Below are 18,443 nucleotides of genomic sequence, written 5' to 3' on the forward strand. Positions count from 1 at the left end.
TACTCGGTTAATAAGTCAACCACATAATAAACATTTAGTTAATTGAAATGAGATTAAGATTAAGATATGTTTATTTATACCAAACACATGCACAGATATGCACAACACACTCATGCAGGTAGGTAAATGTAACCTCTGCTTTTAACCCATCAGGTGCAGGACACACAGAGCGACCAGGTACGGCGCTCGGGGAGCAGATGTTGGGGGAGTAAGGTGCCTTGCTCAGGGGCACTAGACAGGGTAGGGAGACTCTTGGATTTTTGGACAGATCAATCCAGGTTCGTCTATGTTGTCTCTCCGTGGAGTCGAACCAGAGACGAACCAGAGACCTTCTCTGCCCATAGTCCAAGTTACTGCCACTAGACCACCGCCTCTCCCAAGATTCAGTGTCTTAGCTGCAATATTTCATATTCAACATGTATTAAGTGAAACTCAATATTAATCAAGTAGGAGAAAAGTTCTGACATTGAGCAGAAACTGCAAAGAAACGTCAACAAGTGTTTTTTTCCTTTAATTTTCTTTTATAAACTTTACATCAGAAGAACGTTTCTCTTCTCACTGACTCTGGATACGTTTAAACAGTTGAAATAGTTTCTGATCCTGAATCTGTGAATGTTCAGCATACACTTCCCAGCATGCACTGCACCAAGGCTCAAAACCCTACCCGCTGGATACGAGCAGGGGTTTAAGTTCCTTTACTTCTGATTGTGTGAATTAAAACGTGAAAATGAAAATGAAACTTTACTGAATCATCAAAGTTTGATTTTTCTGTTTGAACGATGAAACTCAGATGAAACTGTGTGAATCTAACTCTGACATTAGAGTTCAGTCTGAAGTCAAAACGACCGAATGTGTCTGCAGAAGATTAACGTTAAGATGGAAGATAATTTGAAACATGATTCTAAAGTTTTTTCTGTTTTGTTGCAGAAACGTTTGAAATAAATCAAAGTTTCAGCTGAAATTTATAAAAGCAGGAACAAGCAGATGAATCAAGAGAATTCTAGCTTATGTTCTTAAATTAAAATATCACTTTTCTGGAGTTTAAAATTCTTCTTTAATATATTCATGTTTAGGGACTCAGTGGTGCCCCCTGCTGGCAAACTCAGTGTCCCTTTAAAAGAAGCGTGTATGGGCGGGGCCTGTATTCCAGCTGTACAAAATGGCAGCGTCTGTATCAGAGATGTTTTGGCTTCACTTCTAGACTATGGGCAGTTGGAACATGTCGGCCATCTTTATTAACAGTCAGCGATTACTTTCTTTCTGTGAGACGCTGAACATGAAAAGTTATTAAACCTGAGACAGAGAATCGTGGCTTCGGTCAGATTCCAGTCACCAGGGCAGTGACGTCACAGTGGACTGTCGGTCACATGACTGCTGCGTGATGACCTCGTGATGACCTCATGATGACCTCATGATGACCTCATGATGCTCTGATTCATACACTCGTTTACATTCAGCTACAAAGATTCAAAAAGATACAACTTCTCATACATCCACTGAATTTCTACAAGATTTCATAAAACATTCATATTTCACAGTGTGACGGTAAATTCAACAACTTGCATGACCTCATTAGCATAATGCCGCATGATTGGTTGGTTAAACAGTATTGGAAATGAATTGTGGGTAGTGTAGGACAGCTGCAGGACAGCGGCCCAGCTGCTTCTCTGATGATGTCAGTCGCTCTCTGTGGTTAAGATGCGGTAGATCAGCGTTAAGATGGCCGCCACCAGAGACGGAATCAACCAGCTGGACCACCAGCTGTGAGACAGACAACTAGTTAACATGTGACTGATAAACCAGCTGTGAGACAGACAACTAGTTAACATGTGACTGATAAACCAGCTGTGAGACAGACAACTAGTTAACATGTGACTGATAAACCAGCTGTGAGACAGATAACTAGTTAAACATGTGACTGATAAACCAGCTGTGAGACAGACAACTAGTTAACATGTGACTGATAAACCAGCTGTGAGACAGACAACTAGTTAACATGTGACTGATAATAATGTAGATTTCATGTAAATGTCACCAATCTGAAGACCTTTACGTGTGTGTGTGTGTGTGTGTGTGTGTGTGTGTGTGTGTGTGTACCTGGTCTGGTCCTTCACTGTGGTCACCAGTGTTTCCTGTAACACACACATCATCAGACTCGGGGGTCAGAGGTCACATCATGTCACATCTGTATTGATCAGAGATGAGGTCGTTGAAGTTACTCACCTCTGGTTGGACGAGCTGCTCTCTGTCGTCCTGCAGACAAACACATGGAGACGATTATGTTACTTCATCATCATCATCATCATCATCATCATCACACACACACACACACACACACACTGACCGGGTGCACTTCTCCTATCACCATGCTGCTCGCCATCTCTCGGGCGTCGCTGGAGTGTCCGATGTCCTCGAAGCTCTCGGTGGCGTCTCCTCCCGCCTGCTCCCTCAGCACCTCCTCCCCCCCGGGGTGCTGAGGAGAAAAACTGGGTTTAAACTCAGAATGTTTCCAGCGTCAGGGACGAGCTCCTCACAGCGAGAAGCTCACGGGTCAACAATGAGAAGACGACAAAGGGAAACGTCCTGTTGCCTTGAACAATACGTAGATTCCACTGAGTTTGAACCAACAGAATATTAAACAGGCGTCAACGTCATTTCATATTTATAGTAACAACTTATTTAAGATTAAGATTAAGATCCATTTATTAGTCCCAAACACAGGCACACTCATGCAGGTAGGGAAATGTAACCTCTGCTTTTGACCCATCTGGTGCAGGACACACAGAGCAGTGAGCGACCATGTACGACGCCCAGGGAGCAGATGTTGGGGGAGTAAGGTGCCTTGCTCAGGGGCACTAGACAGAGCAACTCTTTATTATTTTCCTTCACACACACACATGATATAGAGCCTTTGGAGATTGTGGCTGCATCAATCATAAAGCTAAAGAGAAGTTAAATTAATTAAGCTGAAGTTTAAGATACATGTTACGAATTGAGGTGAAGTTAAAGTAAAGTAAAGTAAAGTAAAGTAAAGTAAAGTAAAGTGAAGTTAGAGTTAGAGTTAAAGTAAAGTAAAGTAAAGTAAAGTAAAGTAAAGTAAAGTAAAGTACAGTAAAGTGAAGTGAAGTGAAGTGAAGTGAAGTGAAGTTAAAGTTAAGTAAAGTGAAAGTAAAGTAAAGTAAAGTAAAGTAAAGTAAAGTAAAGTAAAGTAAAGTGAAGTGAAGTGAAGTGAAGTGAAGTTAAAGTTAAAGTTAAGTAAAGTGAAAGTAAAGTAAAGTAAAGTAAAGTAAAGTAAAGTAAAGTAAAGTAAAGTAAAGTAAAGTAAAGTAAAAGTGAAGTTAAAGTAAAGTTAAAGTAAAGTTAAAGTAAAGTAAAGTAAACTAAAGTTAAAGTGCAGATCCTGCTTCACGTCTCAGAGTAAATAAGAATTCATCATTTCAGTTTAACGGTTTTCGGTGTTTGCTCATTAACTGAGTTGATTCTTCAAACAGTTGAACCGTTGAACTCATGGAACTCGTTTCCTCGGAGCTTCCACCACGTCTCAGGCTCTCGTTCTGCTGATCAGCTCTGAGCTCAGACTCTCAGTTAACTATTGGACAACTCGCCCACAGCGTGAACCATGACCAGAGTAACACCGGCGGCAATAAAAGGCCCCGAACACCTGGACTGGTCAAAGGTCAATGGTCAGGCGGATAAAAGAAAACAGAGCAGAGCTGAAAAGAGAAAGTTTCCTCCAGAGAAACGTGAAGTTTGTGGAATGAAAACAGAAATACAGAAAGTTTCTTCTGATGAATCTGAGATGAAGTCGAGTTTCTCTTTAACCAGTTTCAGGAACTCTTCTGAAGTGACGTCGTGAAACTTTCAACTGATCAGAGCAAAGTATTAATAATCCATATTAATCACGTGACAGAGAGGTTTGACAGAAACCTTCAGTGACTCCCACTTGTTTTTCTTTTACCCATGAAACAGATTTTATTAATAATCTCAACAGGAACTGATGATTTACGTGTTTTTATCATATTCACTAAATTATTACAAATTAATAACAATTAATAAAATAAAAACCTATTTTTCCTTTGATGATTTCAGTGAATAAACAATAATAACACATATATAAAACAGATTCTGTCGTATTAATAGAAAATGCTGCAGATCATCATATTATCGATATTGATCATCTCTAAATAATAACATTATTTTAAATTAATCTGATATATGTTGTGAAGTAAAGGTGACAGTATCTCTGTGTGTGTGTGAGTGTGTAGAGTGTGTCTCTGTGAGTGAGTGTATGTTTGTTAGTGTATCTCTGTGTTGTGTCTCAGTGTGCTGGGTAGTTTATGCGTCTCTCTGTGTATTGTCTCATTGTGTGTTGTGTTGTGTAGTGTCTGTGAGATGCTTAGTGTGTCTCTGTGTGTTGTGTTGTGTAGTGTGTCTCTGTGACCTGTGTAGTGTGTCACTGTGAGTTGTGTAGTATCTCTGTGAGTTGTGTAGTGTGTGTGTCTCTGTGTGTAGTGTGTGCAGCGTGTCTCTATGAGTTGTGTTGTGTAGTGTAGTGTGTATCTGTGAGTGGTATAGTGTTGTGTCACTCTGTGTGTTGTGTTGTGTGTCTCACCTCCTCCAGGAACTTGGTGACGTCGTACACTTTGTGGTGGAGGATGATCCATGTGGATTTGAACGAGTTCTGCTCCTGGATCTCCGACAGGCGGAAGAGCCGTACTCCCTCCGGACTGTGCTGCTGCTGCTCCCCCATGAGTGAGGCCTGCTGCTCGGACAGGTGGGCCGCTGCTCCTCGGTGCTTCTGGGATCCGGACCGCGGACTAACACTCCGGCATCGAACCCAGTTCCTCCTTCAAGGAGTCACATCACTACTGTCACGCACCCGCTAACAACACAGAACTTCCGCCCTCTGCTTTCACAATAAGACACAGCTCCGCTCATGTGCTCTATACACACAAGACCAGAGACTCTTCAGCTGAAGGAAAAACAATAAACTCTTCATTGAGTCTTATGAAAGTTCCGTCTTCTGCTTCTTTATTACATGGTGTCGTCATCGTGGGTTTGTTGTACAGTAAGTCGATATACTGCACGTTCAAGGGGAAATCAACACTTTATTTTGAAAGGCTACCGTCTGATTCCCGGTTAGACCGTGGCGCTTTTCAAATATTTCGTTTTTCTCATATCCTGGCACGTTAACAAACCCCGCCCCCAAAGCCCTTCCAGTGCTACCATTGGTAGTCTTCTATCCTACCTTTGGCACATAAACGCTCTGATTGGCTACTTGCCCTGTCAATCATCAGTGAGCAGTGGGCAAGGACAAGGCTAAAGTTCATCTAAGTTCATCAGCAGCTGGAAGCACTTTCTCTCCAGTGTTCTCCTCTCTCTGTGTGGTCTTCTCTCCAGTGTTCTTCTCTGTGTGGTCTTCTCCACGTGTTCTTCTCTCCAGTGTTCTCCCCTCTCAGTGTTCTTCTCTATGTTCTTCTGTGTGTCTTCTCCTCTGTGTGTTCTTGTTTTACTTCATGGACGTTTTCCCGCTCACGACAAGCCAAAGATTGTCTCTGAATAGATGTGTCACTCTAACATAGAAAAAAAGAAATGATTAATCACACAAATGTTGATTATGAAATATCAACATTATTTAATTATTGCTATTATAGTTATTAATGTTATTGCTATTGTTATTGCTATTATTATTATTATTTACAACAACAGTTAAACATTAGAAACTCAACAATAACTGAAGTTTATTCTTCTGTTTGACATTCTAATATATTTATATCCACAGTGTAGTGTTATACAGTAAAACAAATGTATATTCCATTAAACTGTTCTGTTATATAACCTTTATTATATATTCTAAACCTCATGTTCTCACCTAATGACCCAAACAGAGTTTGTTTTTATAAATGTCCTCAGAGTGAGACCTCCTCCCTCACTCTCTGATCTTTAGCTAACACTAGCATTAGCCTTCGTTCTGAACACTCAGTTTGTTCACTCGACTCTTTACTGAGAAACTCAAAACTCTCTTTACTCAAGAACAACTTTTAGAGTCCAGTGTGAATGTGGAGATAATCTGAGTGACTGGATAGAGAAGTTAAATCTGATAAAAGCTACTGGGTTCGGTTTGAAACAGGTGAGTTCAGAGTTAGCCGTTTAGCTAACGATTCTTTGTATAACTCTTAGGTTTATCATTGATTCAAGTATTTAGCCCTAAAGCTCTATTAATGTTTCTAATATTCACAACATGATACCACAGCTCAAAGAGTTTTATTAAAATAAAACTATTAATATCAAAGATGTCGCGGCGGCCATCAGGAGAATCATGATGTTTCCCACTGAGCCGCTACGTGAGAAGCTAACAGTTGATATCTGTACAGTTTAAACCACAAACTGTGAAGATGTCTCCACCTCCTCCCACGATCCACACCGCTTAACATCACGAATATAAATGCTGCCGTGAAGTACCTGATTCAACTAGTATGTGTGTGTGTGTTTGTCTGTGTGTGTGTGATTGTCTCTGTGTGTGTGTGTGTTTGTGTGTAGGATGAGTGGAGTCCAGCGGTCCTTGTTTTTCCTCGGTCTTCCAGACCTAAAGAATCTGGTCTGTGTCACCCTGACACTATTTGACGAGGAGCCGAGGAGCAAACAGATCAAGACCTGCAGGTGAGAACCTCCTGACAGAAACATGAAGCTGTTTCCAGACGTGAACTGAAACGTACGAGTCGGACACGTAGAAGAAGAAGACGTCCACTGGGAAACACGAGGAGGTTCCATCTTTCCACAGAAGAGTTTATATATCATGTCCCGCCTCCTGCTGCTCTACAGGCTCCGCCCCTGTTGCTCTACAGGCTCCGCCCCTCACCTGGATGCTCCCACATGTTGTTATTGTGAATGTGTCGGACCCGACAACCTGCTGCTGCTTCACAGGAGAAACATTCATAGTAGTAACATGAACTCAATAATAGTGGATATTTGTAAAAATCCTCTCTCATAGTGTTCATATGAAATCTTGGGTATTTGTTGGAGCACGAATGATGTGGATTCTTTAATTGACAATTTTAGTAAAACATTTCTAATGCAAATATATCTGCTAATATTTGTATTTAAATTTTTTTTAAATATTTAAAAAATAGGAACATTATAGAGATTTTACATTTTAATCATATCATTTATTATAAATAACTATAAATATAGAGATAACATAAATAAAACCCAAGTAAGACAGAACCAGTCTATTTGCAACACCAACATTAACATTCACCAGTCCATGACTTCCACCATTGGTGAAATACCCTCGTTAAAACAGGATGAGCACGATGTGGTGAAGCCGGTGAAGTCGGTGAAGCCGGTGAAGTCGGTGCAGCCGGTGAAGCCGGTGAAGCCGGTGAAGTCGGTGCAGCCGGTGAAGCCGGTGAAGTCGGTGAAGCCGGTGAAGTCGGTGAAGTTGATGACTCTGACACGGTGGAAGTGTCTGCTAGAGACTCAGGCCGTTTACAACTGTAGCAGGACGTGGGTTTTAATTTAACATGTGTATCAGTGATCCAAACAGATCAGCTGAGAAAACACAATGTTGTGTTCAGTGTGGTCGGTTGATTACACAACATGAAGCAGGAGCGAGACTTCACTGTGCTGGGGGGGGGGGGGTGACGATGGAGCTTTTCAAGAGTTTTGAACCCGAACAGAACTCAGGTTTATTATCCTGCTCAGTGTGAATGACAACATCAGCTTTTACTGGTTCACCTGAATGCAACAGTCCTGTGTCCTTGAGTGAACTGTGTGTGTGTGTGTGTGTGTGTGTGTGTGTCCGTCCACAGAGAGCTGGTGCTGCTGTACTCTGATATCCTGGCCTCTCCTGCTCTTGAGTCCTTCACTGATATCTCTGTGGTCATGGCAGTAAGAAACACGTTTTATTATTCTTATGCTGCAGCACCAGAATGTTAGTTTCCATAAAGGTTTGTCTTTTCTTCATGTACTTCATGTAAACTATAATATTATAATAATAATAGTTCTTCTTACACATACACACAAACCTAACCAAAAGATTTAAATTATAAATATTTTCAAAGCTCCTCATCATTAACTGTTTAATATTCACTAATTCGAGCATTAGGAATCAAACAAAACCACTTGTGTGAAATAACACAACATCTACAGATAGAGAGAGAGAGAGAGAGAGAGAGACTGTTTAACTCTCCTCTCTTTCTACAGATCCCGTTTTTCCAGAAAGGCGTCCTCCAGGCGTTTGGACAGAGACGTGGTCTGCAGGTGTGGGGACTCAGTTACTAACTATTTACTCTAACTTCTAATTTTATTTGATGAGTGATGGATTGTGTGTGTGTCTGTGTGTGTGTCTGTGTGTGTGTAGCTGGGCTCTCCTCGGGGTGTGTTTCCTGGTGACCTCCAGTGCTGTCTGTCCTACTCTCTGATCTCCAGACTGTCTCCCAGCTGGAACAAAGCAGGACTCTACCTCGTCTCAGGTACCAGCCCCTGTGCACGTTCACACGTCCTCACCACGTCCTCACCACGTCCTCAGTCCCCGGCGACAAAGACACGATGCTCCATGTTGAGCTGATAGTTTCTGTTGACTCGAGAACAGCGCCACCATGTGTCTCTTTAGGGAAAAACACCAGATCAACAACTTCATAAGAAGAAAGAACAGCAAACTTGTCAGCCCAGCCCACTGTGATTATCAGTTTATAGATTATAAATCTATTTAGACATAAAAATGATAGATTCTGTTGGAGTCAGGTTCAGAATCGAGTGTTAGATTGAGTTTGCTTCACAGCAAAGTCCAACCTGTAATCACTGCTCTCATACAGGATATTTATTTAGTTTATCAAGGCCAGGGTGTGCGTGTGTGTGTCTGTGTGTGTGTGTGTGTGTGTGTTTGATCAAAGCAACAGTTGAGTGTTGCAACATGTGGTCAAGCTTTAACCTCGCACAAAGTGTGTCATAAACCAGTGTGTGTGCGTGTGTGTGTGTGTGAACGTTGTGGGGAAAAAGCTTTAGTAATGTGAGAGGTCAGATGTGAGTTGTGGTGAGATGAAGGTAAAGTGGGTTATGAACTGGTTCTTGTTGGGGAGATGTTATCGATACATCAGAGCATAATAACTCATAACTATTGATTTCCATGTGCTGTTGTATTAAACCTGTATTCAGCTGCTTTATATCAAACAAGCAGCAGTAAATACAATCTGAAGAAATGACGTCATTGATGAGGTCACCGCCCGTCGTCCATTTCACAACGTGACCTTTGTTTTGTGTCTGTTCTCAGGAAAGGACTTCCTGAGTGAGAGAGGGACACAGAGCGCTGTCAGTGAGTGTCCCCCCCCCCCCCTCTTACTGTCCACTGGGTTTGAGATCTGCACGTTGTACATTACAACCAGATCAAATTTATAAATATAAGGGAATTAACCACTTCATTCTTTTCACCAATTATTCTTTCGGTTCCACCTCATTTAGATCAGCAACTCAAACAGGTTCAATCTGTGGTTTTAATCAAGGTGTGTTTCAGTCAGTCGCCTGTTGGTGGCGTCACTTCCTCTTTGGCACGTGTCAGTGTTTGTCTGAAGAATCAAAAGTGACTTTTCATCCAGTTGGAAGCTGAGCAAAGGTTAGCGTCAGCTCGACTCACAGCCAATCAGAGACGAGCTAGAGAGACACTGAGGTCACAGGTCCCTCGCCGCTTCACCACACAACTCTGCTTGTTACAGACTGACACGCCCCCTAGTGCATACATACATACAGTGATATTATGGAGTTCACTGTGTAAATCTGTGTGGGTGTGGGTGTGTGTGTGTGGGTGTGTGTGTGTGTGTGTGTGTGTGTGTGCCAGGCATGGAGCTGAGCACCACTGAAGGCCAACTGTGCATCAGCATCAACACACACACCGTCAGACTGTCCCCAACCACGGTAAGAAAACAAAACACTGAAAACACTTTATTAATCTGTTTGCTCATTTCTAAGTGTGTGAATGAGGTTTTGTTTTTATAACAGACAAATATCTGCATTCGAGTTAAGTCACTTTGATTCTTGAACAGGATCCAAAACCACAGGAGCTGAACCGAGTTCTATAGGATTCATAAATAAATGTGTGTTTCAGCTGGAGGACTTCGACCTCCCTCCTCTGGTGCTGCGGAGGTTCTGCAGTGATCCCGACTCCGTCCTCGACCCGTCCTCCACTGGGAGAACTGTTTGGTGTCATGTGCTGCCCAGGTGAGACAGCGCCACCTGCTGGTCACAGTGCAGAGGCTTCACAGATTCACTTCTCTGTGATATCAAAATCATAGAGAAGTGATAGCAATGATCTGTGGTGGCAAGTCATTGCTATAATAATTAAAATGTATTAAACCTAGATTAAATAAATAAAGTAAAATAAATGATCGAAATATGAAAATAATTAATATTTATAAGATTTTAAGATTAATATATTTCCTCAGTTCTTATCACAGAACAGTTTACTGCCCAGACCACTGTTACATCGACTGTGACCAGCAGGTGGAGCTGCAGGTCTGATTCAACTCAAACCTGCTGCAGATTCTCACCAGATTCCCTCACCACTGCTGTGTGGGTGTGTGTGTGTGTGTTTGTGTGTGGTTGTGTGTGTGTGTGTGTGTATGTGTTTGTGTGTGTGTGATCAGCATGAAGAAAGGTCAGATTATCACCATCAGCCGTCAGCTGCCCAGAGACGGACCCTTCAGGACCTACACAGACCTGCAGAACCACTGGAACAGCCTGGTACACACACACACACACTCACACACACACACACACACACACACACACACACACACACTTAAAACACATCTGTAGATATGACAGCAAAAAGAGAAAAAAGGAACTTAATAAATCTGTTTCTCTATGTTCAGCAGGGACAGTTTTCCAAACCTCAGTTATTTAAAGCAGAAGCAGCAAGAATCATGAAATACTTATGATTTATATTTATTTAGTATTTAATTAGATGACCTGATCGATATGATCACTTCATTCATTTAAAACACTGGAAGAAGCTTTTCTTTGAGGTTTATGATCGTTGTCAAAGTGTAAATGACAGTTGAAAGTCTTAGTTGATACAATAAATGTTGTTTCCAGGATGCTCAGTGACAGTTTGTGTGTGTTTGCAGTACGGCTACAGACTCCCTGAGCTCCCAGAGGCAGAGCTGGTTTACTGCAGCGTTTACTTCAGGCTGCTGGGAGAGACTCTCTTCACGTATCCTCACAGGAACGAGTGCAGGTCATAGGTTCAGTATCAGGAAGAGCAAATGTACAGAATCTGATGAATATTTAGTGTAAATCTCAGACTCGTTCTAAATACTGAGGTAGAATCATTTAAAACAGTCGAATAATAATGAAACAATAAAAAAGTTTGCTGTTGATAAAGTCTTGATCCGTAGAATCTGTTCTGTGTCTAAAAGCTGCAGAATGATCCTTTAACTCTCATCCTGAGCAGTTACCCTCTGAGCTGCATCCGCCTGCAGCCGGCACAGTGCTCCCCCCGGGGCGACCTGCAGGGGGCGCTGGGCTCCTTCCTGTCTGACATTAGGGACAGAGTGCAGAGTGTGTGTGGCTTCCCTGCACGCCTGACCAGGAAACCCTGTTACCACACAACCAGTCTGAACAGTGCTGCATCTGCACAAGTACAAACACACACACACACACAGAAACACAGATATATCATCATCTTGATCGCCCCCTGGTGGCTGGCTGCAGTTTAGGTCATAAACCTCAATGTTAGCAGATGGGACTCAGACTAAACTAAAGTATAAAGCAGCACTTGATTATTCTTAAAGTTTCCTTCTTCTCTTTCTTTCTGTTTCATGTCCTCACTTTACATTCAGGTTATTGAATACAAGTGTGTCGAGGCCTGAGTTCGGGGGGGGGCTTCCAGGCTGTGAAATCATAATGGACAGGTTTATGGTCCCAGAGTTCTCAGAGGTAATCGTTGATGAAGAACTTTAGAGGAAACACATCCGACTCATCGTCCTGGGAAAGAAAAGCAAGTGAAAAAAAAAGATTTTAATAACAACAATGAATTGTTTGTCTGTAAATACAAAATCCTTTATTGCGTTTTTAACTCTAATGAATCCTGAACGCTCACTAGTCGTAAAAGCTCTGTTATTGCCTGTGATAATAATGAATCAGGTTCTGGTCTATGGATGAAACTATAAACCTGCTGTAAGAAGCAGGCAGATTAAAGTGATCTCTCATCTTGAGACGCAGGAGAGATAAGTGTCGAGCCGACGTGTGTTTTATCGACTGGAGAAACCTCAGGTGAGCTCGACTCACAGTGAGGAGCTCAGGTATTGATGGTGTTCAGCAGGACCGTCCACAGGAGCTGGAAGCTGTTGTGTGAACAGAAGCAGCTGAAGTGAAGGCTCCCGTCTGTGGAGCCGCTTAGTGAACAGTTTGTTCCACATTATTCAGACAGGCTCACACTCTGTGGTTTCAATCTGCGTTTTACGAGCTGCTGTCTTCTCTCCTCTGTCTTCCTCGGTGCTTTACGGCCTCACCTAGAAACCAGGGTTAGGAACGTGTGTGTGTCTGTGTGCAGGAGATTCTGCAGCGTGTGATTTACGTCCAGTGTCAGATTTAAGTGCTGGTGAGTGTGTCCTGTGTGTAATGTGTGTCAGGCTCTCATGCTAGAGTCTCAACAAAGAGATGAAAAGATAAAAGATAAAAGAAAGGTATAGTGGTCCTCCTTAAGCTGTTTACACACATGAACTGTGGACCCTGTGTGGACCAGGAGGTCAGAGTTCCTCTGGCACATATGAAGACCACAGCAGGACGTGTTCACAGCAGGGGGGTCTCCAGAGCATCACATCGATCAGCTGCAGAGATCACATGTGTTTCTTTACACCACATCAGAACCAGCGTCTCCTACTGACATGACTCCGTGTGAGTGACAGCTAGTACTGTCCAATGGGTGCTGGTGGGAGCTGTAGGTGGGCGTGTACAGTCCGCAAGTGCTCAGTCAGGCTCCTCCCCCTGCTCCTCCAAATATGATTACTTCTAGATTTAGAAGACCAAGATGACGCTGGACAAGAAGTTAAACTGAGGTAGTGTGTGGTGACAGTGGGTTGATGCCTGGAGTCGATACCACAAACCAGTGAGACGCTGGGTCGACTCCACAGACCAGTGAGACACTGGGTCGATGCCACACACCAGTGAGACGCTGGGTCAATGCCACACACCAGTGAGACGCTGGGTCGATGCCACACACCAGTGAGACACTGGGTGGACTCAGTGGTCCATACGCTTCACTTTGATAAATCTTTGACTGGCTTCTCCTCTTCCTCAGGTGCAGAGTCGTGAACAGGTCAACCTGACCACTTCCTCCTCCGTCAGGCCCGTCCTCACCCAGCTCCCTGCTCATCCTCCAAGACCAGTGAGACCCTCCTTCAGCTCGCAGCCAGCAGCCTGGCCCCCCCGCTCCCAGCAGGACAGAGCTCCTGGGCTTCTGGGTAATGGAGGTGGAGTCGAGAGCAGTTTGACTCAAAGTCAAGAGAGTAGAGGAGATGGAGACTGGCTGTCATCTCTGTTTTCCTTCTCTGATGTAGCTCCTCCGCTCTCCTCCAACTCCTCTTCCTCTTCTCTTCAACTCTTTCAGCCAGCTCCCTTCCTCTCCTCCTTCTCCTCTTCGTCCTCTAGCCAACTTTTTCAGCCAGCTGCCTTCCTCTCCTCCACCACCTCTTCCTCTTCTCTTCCACTCTTTCAGCCAGCTTCATTCCTCACCCCTTCCTCCCTCTCTTCTTCTTCTTCTCATCTACTCTTTCAGCCAGCTTCATCCCTCTCCTCTTCCTCCTCTTGCTCCACCTTCTCCTCAGTCCCCCCCCCTCTTCCTCCCTCGATAAGCCCTGCTCCTAAACTGGTTCCCATCTTCAAGAACAAGAACCCATCACGTCACATCAATGTTGCCCTGCTGGGGGCCCAGAAGCAGAGGGAGCAGCTGGGCGGAGGAGGAGAGGAGAGGAGGAGGCTGACGCTGCCGGCCGTCGGGAGGAACACACCTGCCTCTGCTCCACCTCCTTCTTTTCCATCCTTTCAAGTTCCTCCTCAGCCAATCACTCCTCGCTTCATCTGGCGCCCCGAACCTACCTGCAGCACCGGTCCTCCGCCCTCAGCTCCGCCCAGAATCAGGCACTTATCCAGCCTCAGTCCTGGGCCGAGGTCCAGACCCGGGCTGGTCCTCGCTCCAAACACAGAGACGAAGCACAAACCCAAGTCCAGCTCGGGAACCCACCTGAAGGCCGGAGCTGAGAACACCCCCGCTGCTCAGAACAGCCGTCCTCAGCAGGAAGACGCAGCTCAGCAGCCAGCGGCTGCAGAGGCTCCTCCCCCTCTGACCACCTCTGATAAGGACCGAGACAAGAAGAGCCGAGCGGTGAGTGAACACGTGTTGAGATTATCTGTCCAGGATTAAGTGTGTAACTCTGTTAACTAACAGTCGTAGAGATCTGTATGATTATTATTCATGTTCCTTTCTACTCAACCAGAGAAAGTCTCTGTGTCCATGGTTTATGTATCTGATCTCAAGACTTATGGATTCGTTATGGTGATAAAGTGGCCAACCCGCCCTGTGGCGTACGGGCTCTCAGACTACCGGTGGCTTTGTGAAGGAGCCTGAGTCCTGACGTTCAGCATCAGAAACAAATGTTCCTTCATGGTTTCCTTTGATCTGTTTTGATTTCACAGTGTAATTCAGGGACTAGAGAATTCTGTCGGTCATACATGTTTTCTCTTGTGTTCATGAATGACCTCCATGAATCATATCCCTCCTTCAACCTGAGCAGGTTCCTGTGAAGTCACGGTGGCTTTAGCGCTGCAGCTCGATCAGTTCCGCTCTGAGTCCATGTCGACGTTTCTACAATCTGAAGAAATTCATTTTGACGTTCCTGAGATGTTGAAATGTTTCTTAAGTGAAGGGAAATCTCTTGAGGATTTGTTACTGATGACGTCTCTGTTTTACATTAATATCTATGAACACATTCACTAAATGATTATCCTGAGACAGCAGCTACCAGCTGTTCATGTGTTCTCTGGCTTTTAAATCAGCTTTTGTTTTAACAGTTTTCACTGGTCTGATTCATTCGGTTTGAAAAACGCTTCTTTCTATGAAAACACAGAAGAAATCCTAATGGACCCCAGGCTGAAGCCATTAGCTGCAGGAAGACGTGGACATCCAGGTCCCTGAGACCGGGGGGGGGGGGGGGGGGTTCAGGACGTATGAGCGCTGCTCTTATCAGCTGCTGATCGTCCTGTGGTTTCTGTTTCAGAGAGTTCGGTTTGAATCAAAGCCAAAGAAATCCAGAGCCGCGGTCCAGGACGTGGATGTGGAGACACTGGCCCGAAGCAGCCAGGTGATGAACTTCTTCATTCTCTTCACTTCTTCTATGTTTCCCTCCTCTTTCTCAAAAAGACACTCAAACAAACATCACCTACCTAAAAGACAGAAACCATCTTTGAGAAACATTTATTTAACGAGTTCTTTGATTTCTTTAGTCCCATCTGCTAACATGGAGCAGGCGGATCATGACTTACACAGCTGCAGGTCAGCAGAGTCCATCGTGTGGATGCTTGTCGGTTCTGAACCCGCTTGTGGAAGTAGTAATGGATCTGGCGTCTGATGCTTTAATATGAAACTCAACTGAACAGCTCTTGTCAGATCAAGGGGCAGTAGAGTTCTCCTCTTGATAGGAGACATCATGAGGGCTGGACCAGCTGGTGACACAGATCAAGGACGTCCTCTATAGAGTCTGGTTTGGTCTTGATGGAGCTGGTGAGCACAGGTTTGATGCTGTGTGATGAACCTGCCCCCCCCCCCCCCCCCCCCCCCCTGCAGCTGCTCTGAGGCTGAACAGTTTGCCCTGTTTGAAAACTGAAGCCTGGTCCCTTGTTTCAGGAGAGTGGAGACTTGACGGCTGATGAATGTCCTGCCTCTGCGTCCTCTTAAACCTGCTTCAGGCGGCGGACAGACATTAACGTGACGTGTTGAAGTGTGTTGTTGTGTTGTTGTGATGAATAGCGGCGCACACGCTCCTGTCAGCCTCGGTTTCCCACTAACATCCTTCCACTGGGCTGTTAAAGTGATGAATGGTCTGGAGGAGCCGGGAGCCCACAGGCAGCCGAGCAGATCACTGACCACATCCATCAGCTTTACAGCCTCGACCTGAAAGTTCCACCAAACAATTCATCAGTTACACTTTCTGCTTTACTGCTGTTCACACACCAGCATCACAGTGCACGGCCACAACCAGTCTGCCACAACATTACCTTCCCTGCTCCTCTTGTACCAATGAAAACCAGTTAAACCATTCTAATCTATATTAGACTAGTGTCTCGTGATGTGAGACAATTCTCATCTGTCTGCTGATCTGAGGAGATCCAGTTTGGTTCGTCCCAGATACAAGTTTGTCAAAGATGGTTTCTTAAAACCTCTGTTTGTTCACCTGTTCATGTTTCTGATCAGTTTGGTTTTCTATCAGTTATTTGATGATATATAAATGGGCTGAGACGTCATGATTGACAGCTCAGACCGAGAACAGGAGAACCGACTCTGATTGCAAATTACCTCATCGGCACAAGATGGCAGAGTTCCCATCTGGGACATTTCAGCTTCATCTCTGGTATCAGTGTCTCTGTTCTGTCCCCTTGTGTCTCTGTCTCTACTAATTCCTTGTTGACGTTCTTCTGGCTCCAGTTGTCCAAAGTGAACTCTGCCACGCTGATGTCCTGGTTGAAGGGACGAGGACTGAGCGTCACCACCCGACTCAGGAAGGAGGAGCTGATGCTGAGGGTCATGAGCTGCCTGGCTGAGGCCTGAGACACACACACACACACACACACACACACACACACACACACACACACACACACACACACACATGTTGAAGAGTTGGATGTATCGTGTTGGACAGATCACATGATCTTGTCCTCGCTGATTGAGACAGATTTTCAACGTTCAATTCTCTCGTCAGCTTCTTCCTGTTTTCACATCTTTAACCGTCTGTAGTTTATTCTATGAAACTTTAATATGACTTGATATCTTTTATCAAATGAGTTTTCACCTTCTCAGTATTTCACCTCTTCAGATGTTGTTTTAAAAACCTGTCGTGAATCTGTTTTATATGACTGTTTATGTGGAGTTTATTCAAAAGTTGTTTGTTTGCCATTGTTTTATTAATGTTTATAATTATTTATTGAAACTGTTCAAATTAATATAAAAAATCACTAAAAGTTTGATCTGAGGACAGTTTGTCCTTCATCCTTCATGTCGTCTCTGAGTTTTCCAGTTGTGCCAAGAAGCTGTTTTACTGACACACATACGCACACACCCACACACCCACACACATACACACCCACCCACACACAAACACACACACAAACAAGTAATTTGATCTGTATATTAGTTTAAATATGCTGCTGCAGGAGTTTTTCTCATAGTACGTTTGTGTGTTTTATGTCTGCAGGGTTTGATTTCCATCAGGCGAGCAGAGTCTTGTTCTGACAGAATAGTTTGTGTGTTTGTGTGTGTGTGTGTGTGTGTAAGAAGTCGACTTGTTCTGGAAAATCTGTTATTTCATCACTAACAAGTAAAAAGGCCCTGATAGTCGCTGTTGCTTGTGTGTGTGTGTGTGCTTGTGTGTGTGTGTGTGTGTGCATGTGCGTGTGCGTGTGTGTCCATGGGAACAAGGCCACGAATCTGGACTGTGAAAACAACATGAGCTGTATTTGGTGATTATGACTGAGGGGAAATATTTGCTCAGTGTAAACATTGTTAAGTTATTCTATAATCATAAAACCAGATGCAGGAATGACTGAGCCAGCCACCAGGGGGCGATTGAGAGTATTCGGCTTCACTTTTGGGAGCCGTCGTGTCGTCCATCTTTAACAGTTTAAGATTCATAGACTATACATTTGATTTGTTATGTTCTGTATCCCAGCAGCCACTGGTTGGGCCTCTTGCTGTGTGTGTGTGTGTGTGTGTGTGTGTGTGTGTGTGTGTGTGTGTGTGTCCCTCCAACATTCTGTGGAAGTCTTATGTTCCCCACAATGCATTTTGATTGCTTCCCTGCCAGGAAACTCTATCCTGAGCAATGGGACGCTGTAAAATTCCATTAGTTGAGATGTGTGTGTGTGTGTGTGTGCGGGGGGGGGGGGGGGGGGGGTGTATTCACTGTAGGTTATGGGGCATTTCATCATATTCACTCTCTGGATATCAACAGTGTTTAGCCATCTGGCTCAATCCCCTGATACACGTCTGACCTTTGGACACACACACAGTCTCGGAACTGCACACAACAGCTACACACTTCATGTCACTGCAACACAATGCAACACACTGCAGAGTCGGAGTCTTCAGGAGATTTGCAGTCGGAAGTTTCACTTTGTGTCTTTGGAGCGAGAGTGGAGGATTTGTCGGAGCTGCCTCGTTACTCTGTTGTGTTACT

The 18,443-nt window shown here is 44.1% G+C and overlaps 2 protein-coding genes across 3 annotated transcripts; one reads left to right on the top strand and one right to left on the bottom strand.

The window, feature by feature from the left end:
- Positions 1-53: 53 nt before the first annotated feature.
- Positions 54-4,868, bottom strand: LOC133932491 (cytochrome b5). The gene is made up of 5 exons (XM_062379200.1): positions 4,613-4,868; positions 2,345-2,473; positions 2,224-2,253; positions 2,098-2,132; positions 54-1,761 (listed from the first exon to the last, which is right to left on the bottom strand). The coding sequence occupies exons 1-5, from the start codon at positions 4,748-4,750 to the stop codon at positions 1,677-1,679; spliced, it is 417 nt and encodes a 138-aa protein (XP_062235184.1). The 5' UTR covers positions 4,751-4,868; the 3' UTR covers positions 54-1,676.
- Positions 4,869-6,526: 1,658 nt separating this feature from the next.
- LOC133932471 (uncharacterized) lies at positions 6,527-17,264 on the top strand. Of its 2 annotated transcripts, XM_062379175.1 has the most exons (13): positions 6,527-6,660; positions 7,812-7,890; positions 8,206-8,262; positions 8,363-8,474; positions 9,272-9,313; positions 9,833-9,909; positions 10,100-10,212; positions 10,638-10,734; positions 11,121-11,206; positions 11,447-11,633; positions 13,295-14,377; positions 15,270-15,353; positions 16,694-17,264. In XM_062379175.1, the coding sequence occupies exons 1-13, from the start codon at positions 6,542-6,544 to the stop codon at positions 16,814-16,816; spliced, it is 2,259 nt and encodes a 752-aa protein (XP_062235159.1). In that variant the 5' UTR covers positions 6,527-6,541; the 3' UTR covers positions 16,817-17,264. The 2 variants fall into 2 exon arrangements, with proteins under 2 accessions (XP_062235159.1, XP_062235160.1); XM_062379176.1 differs by lacking the exon at positions 6,527-6,660 and having other exon boundaries at positions 7,777-7,949.
- The last annotated feature ends 1,179 nt before the right edge of the window (positions 17,265-18,443 follow it).

The sequence above is a fragment of the Platichthys flesus genome, chromosome 21 (genome assembly GCF_949316205.1).
Source record: "Platichthys flesus chromosome 21, fPlaFle2.1, whole genome shotgun sequence".
In the NCBI taxonomy this organism is placed as follows: Eukaryota; Metazoa; Chordata; class Actinopteri; order Pleuronectiformes; family Pleuronectidae; genus Platichthys; species Platichthys flesus.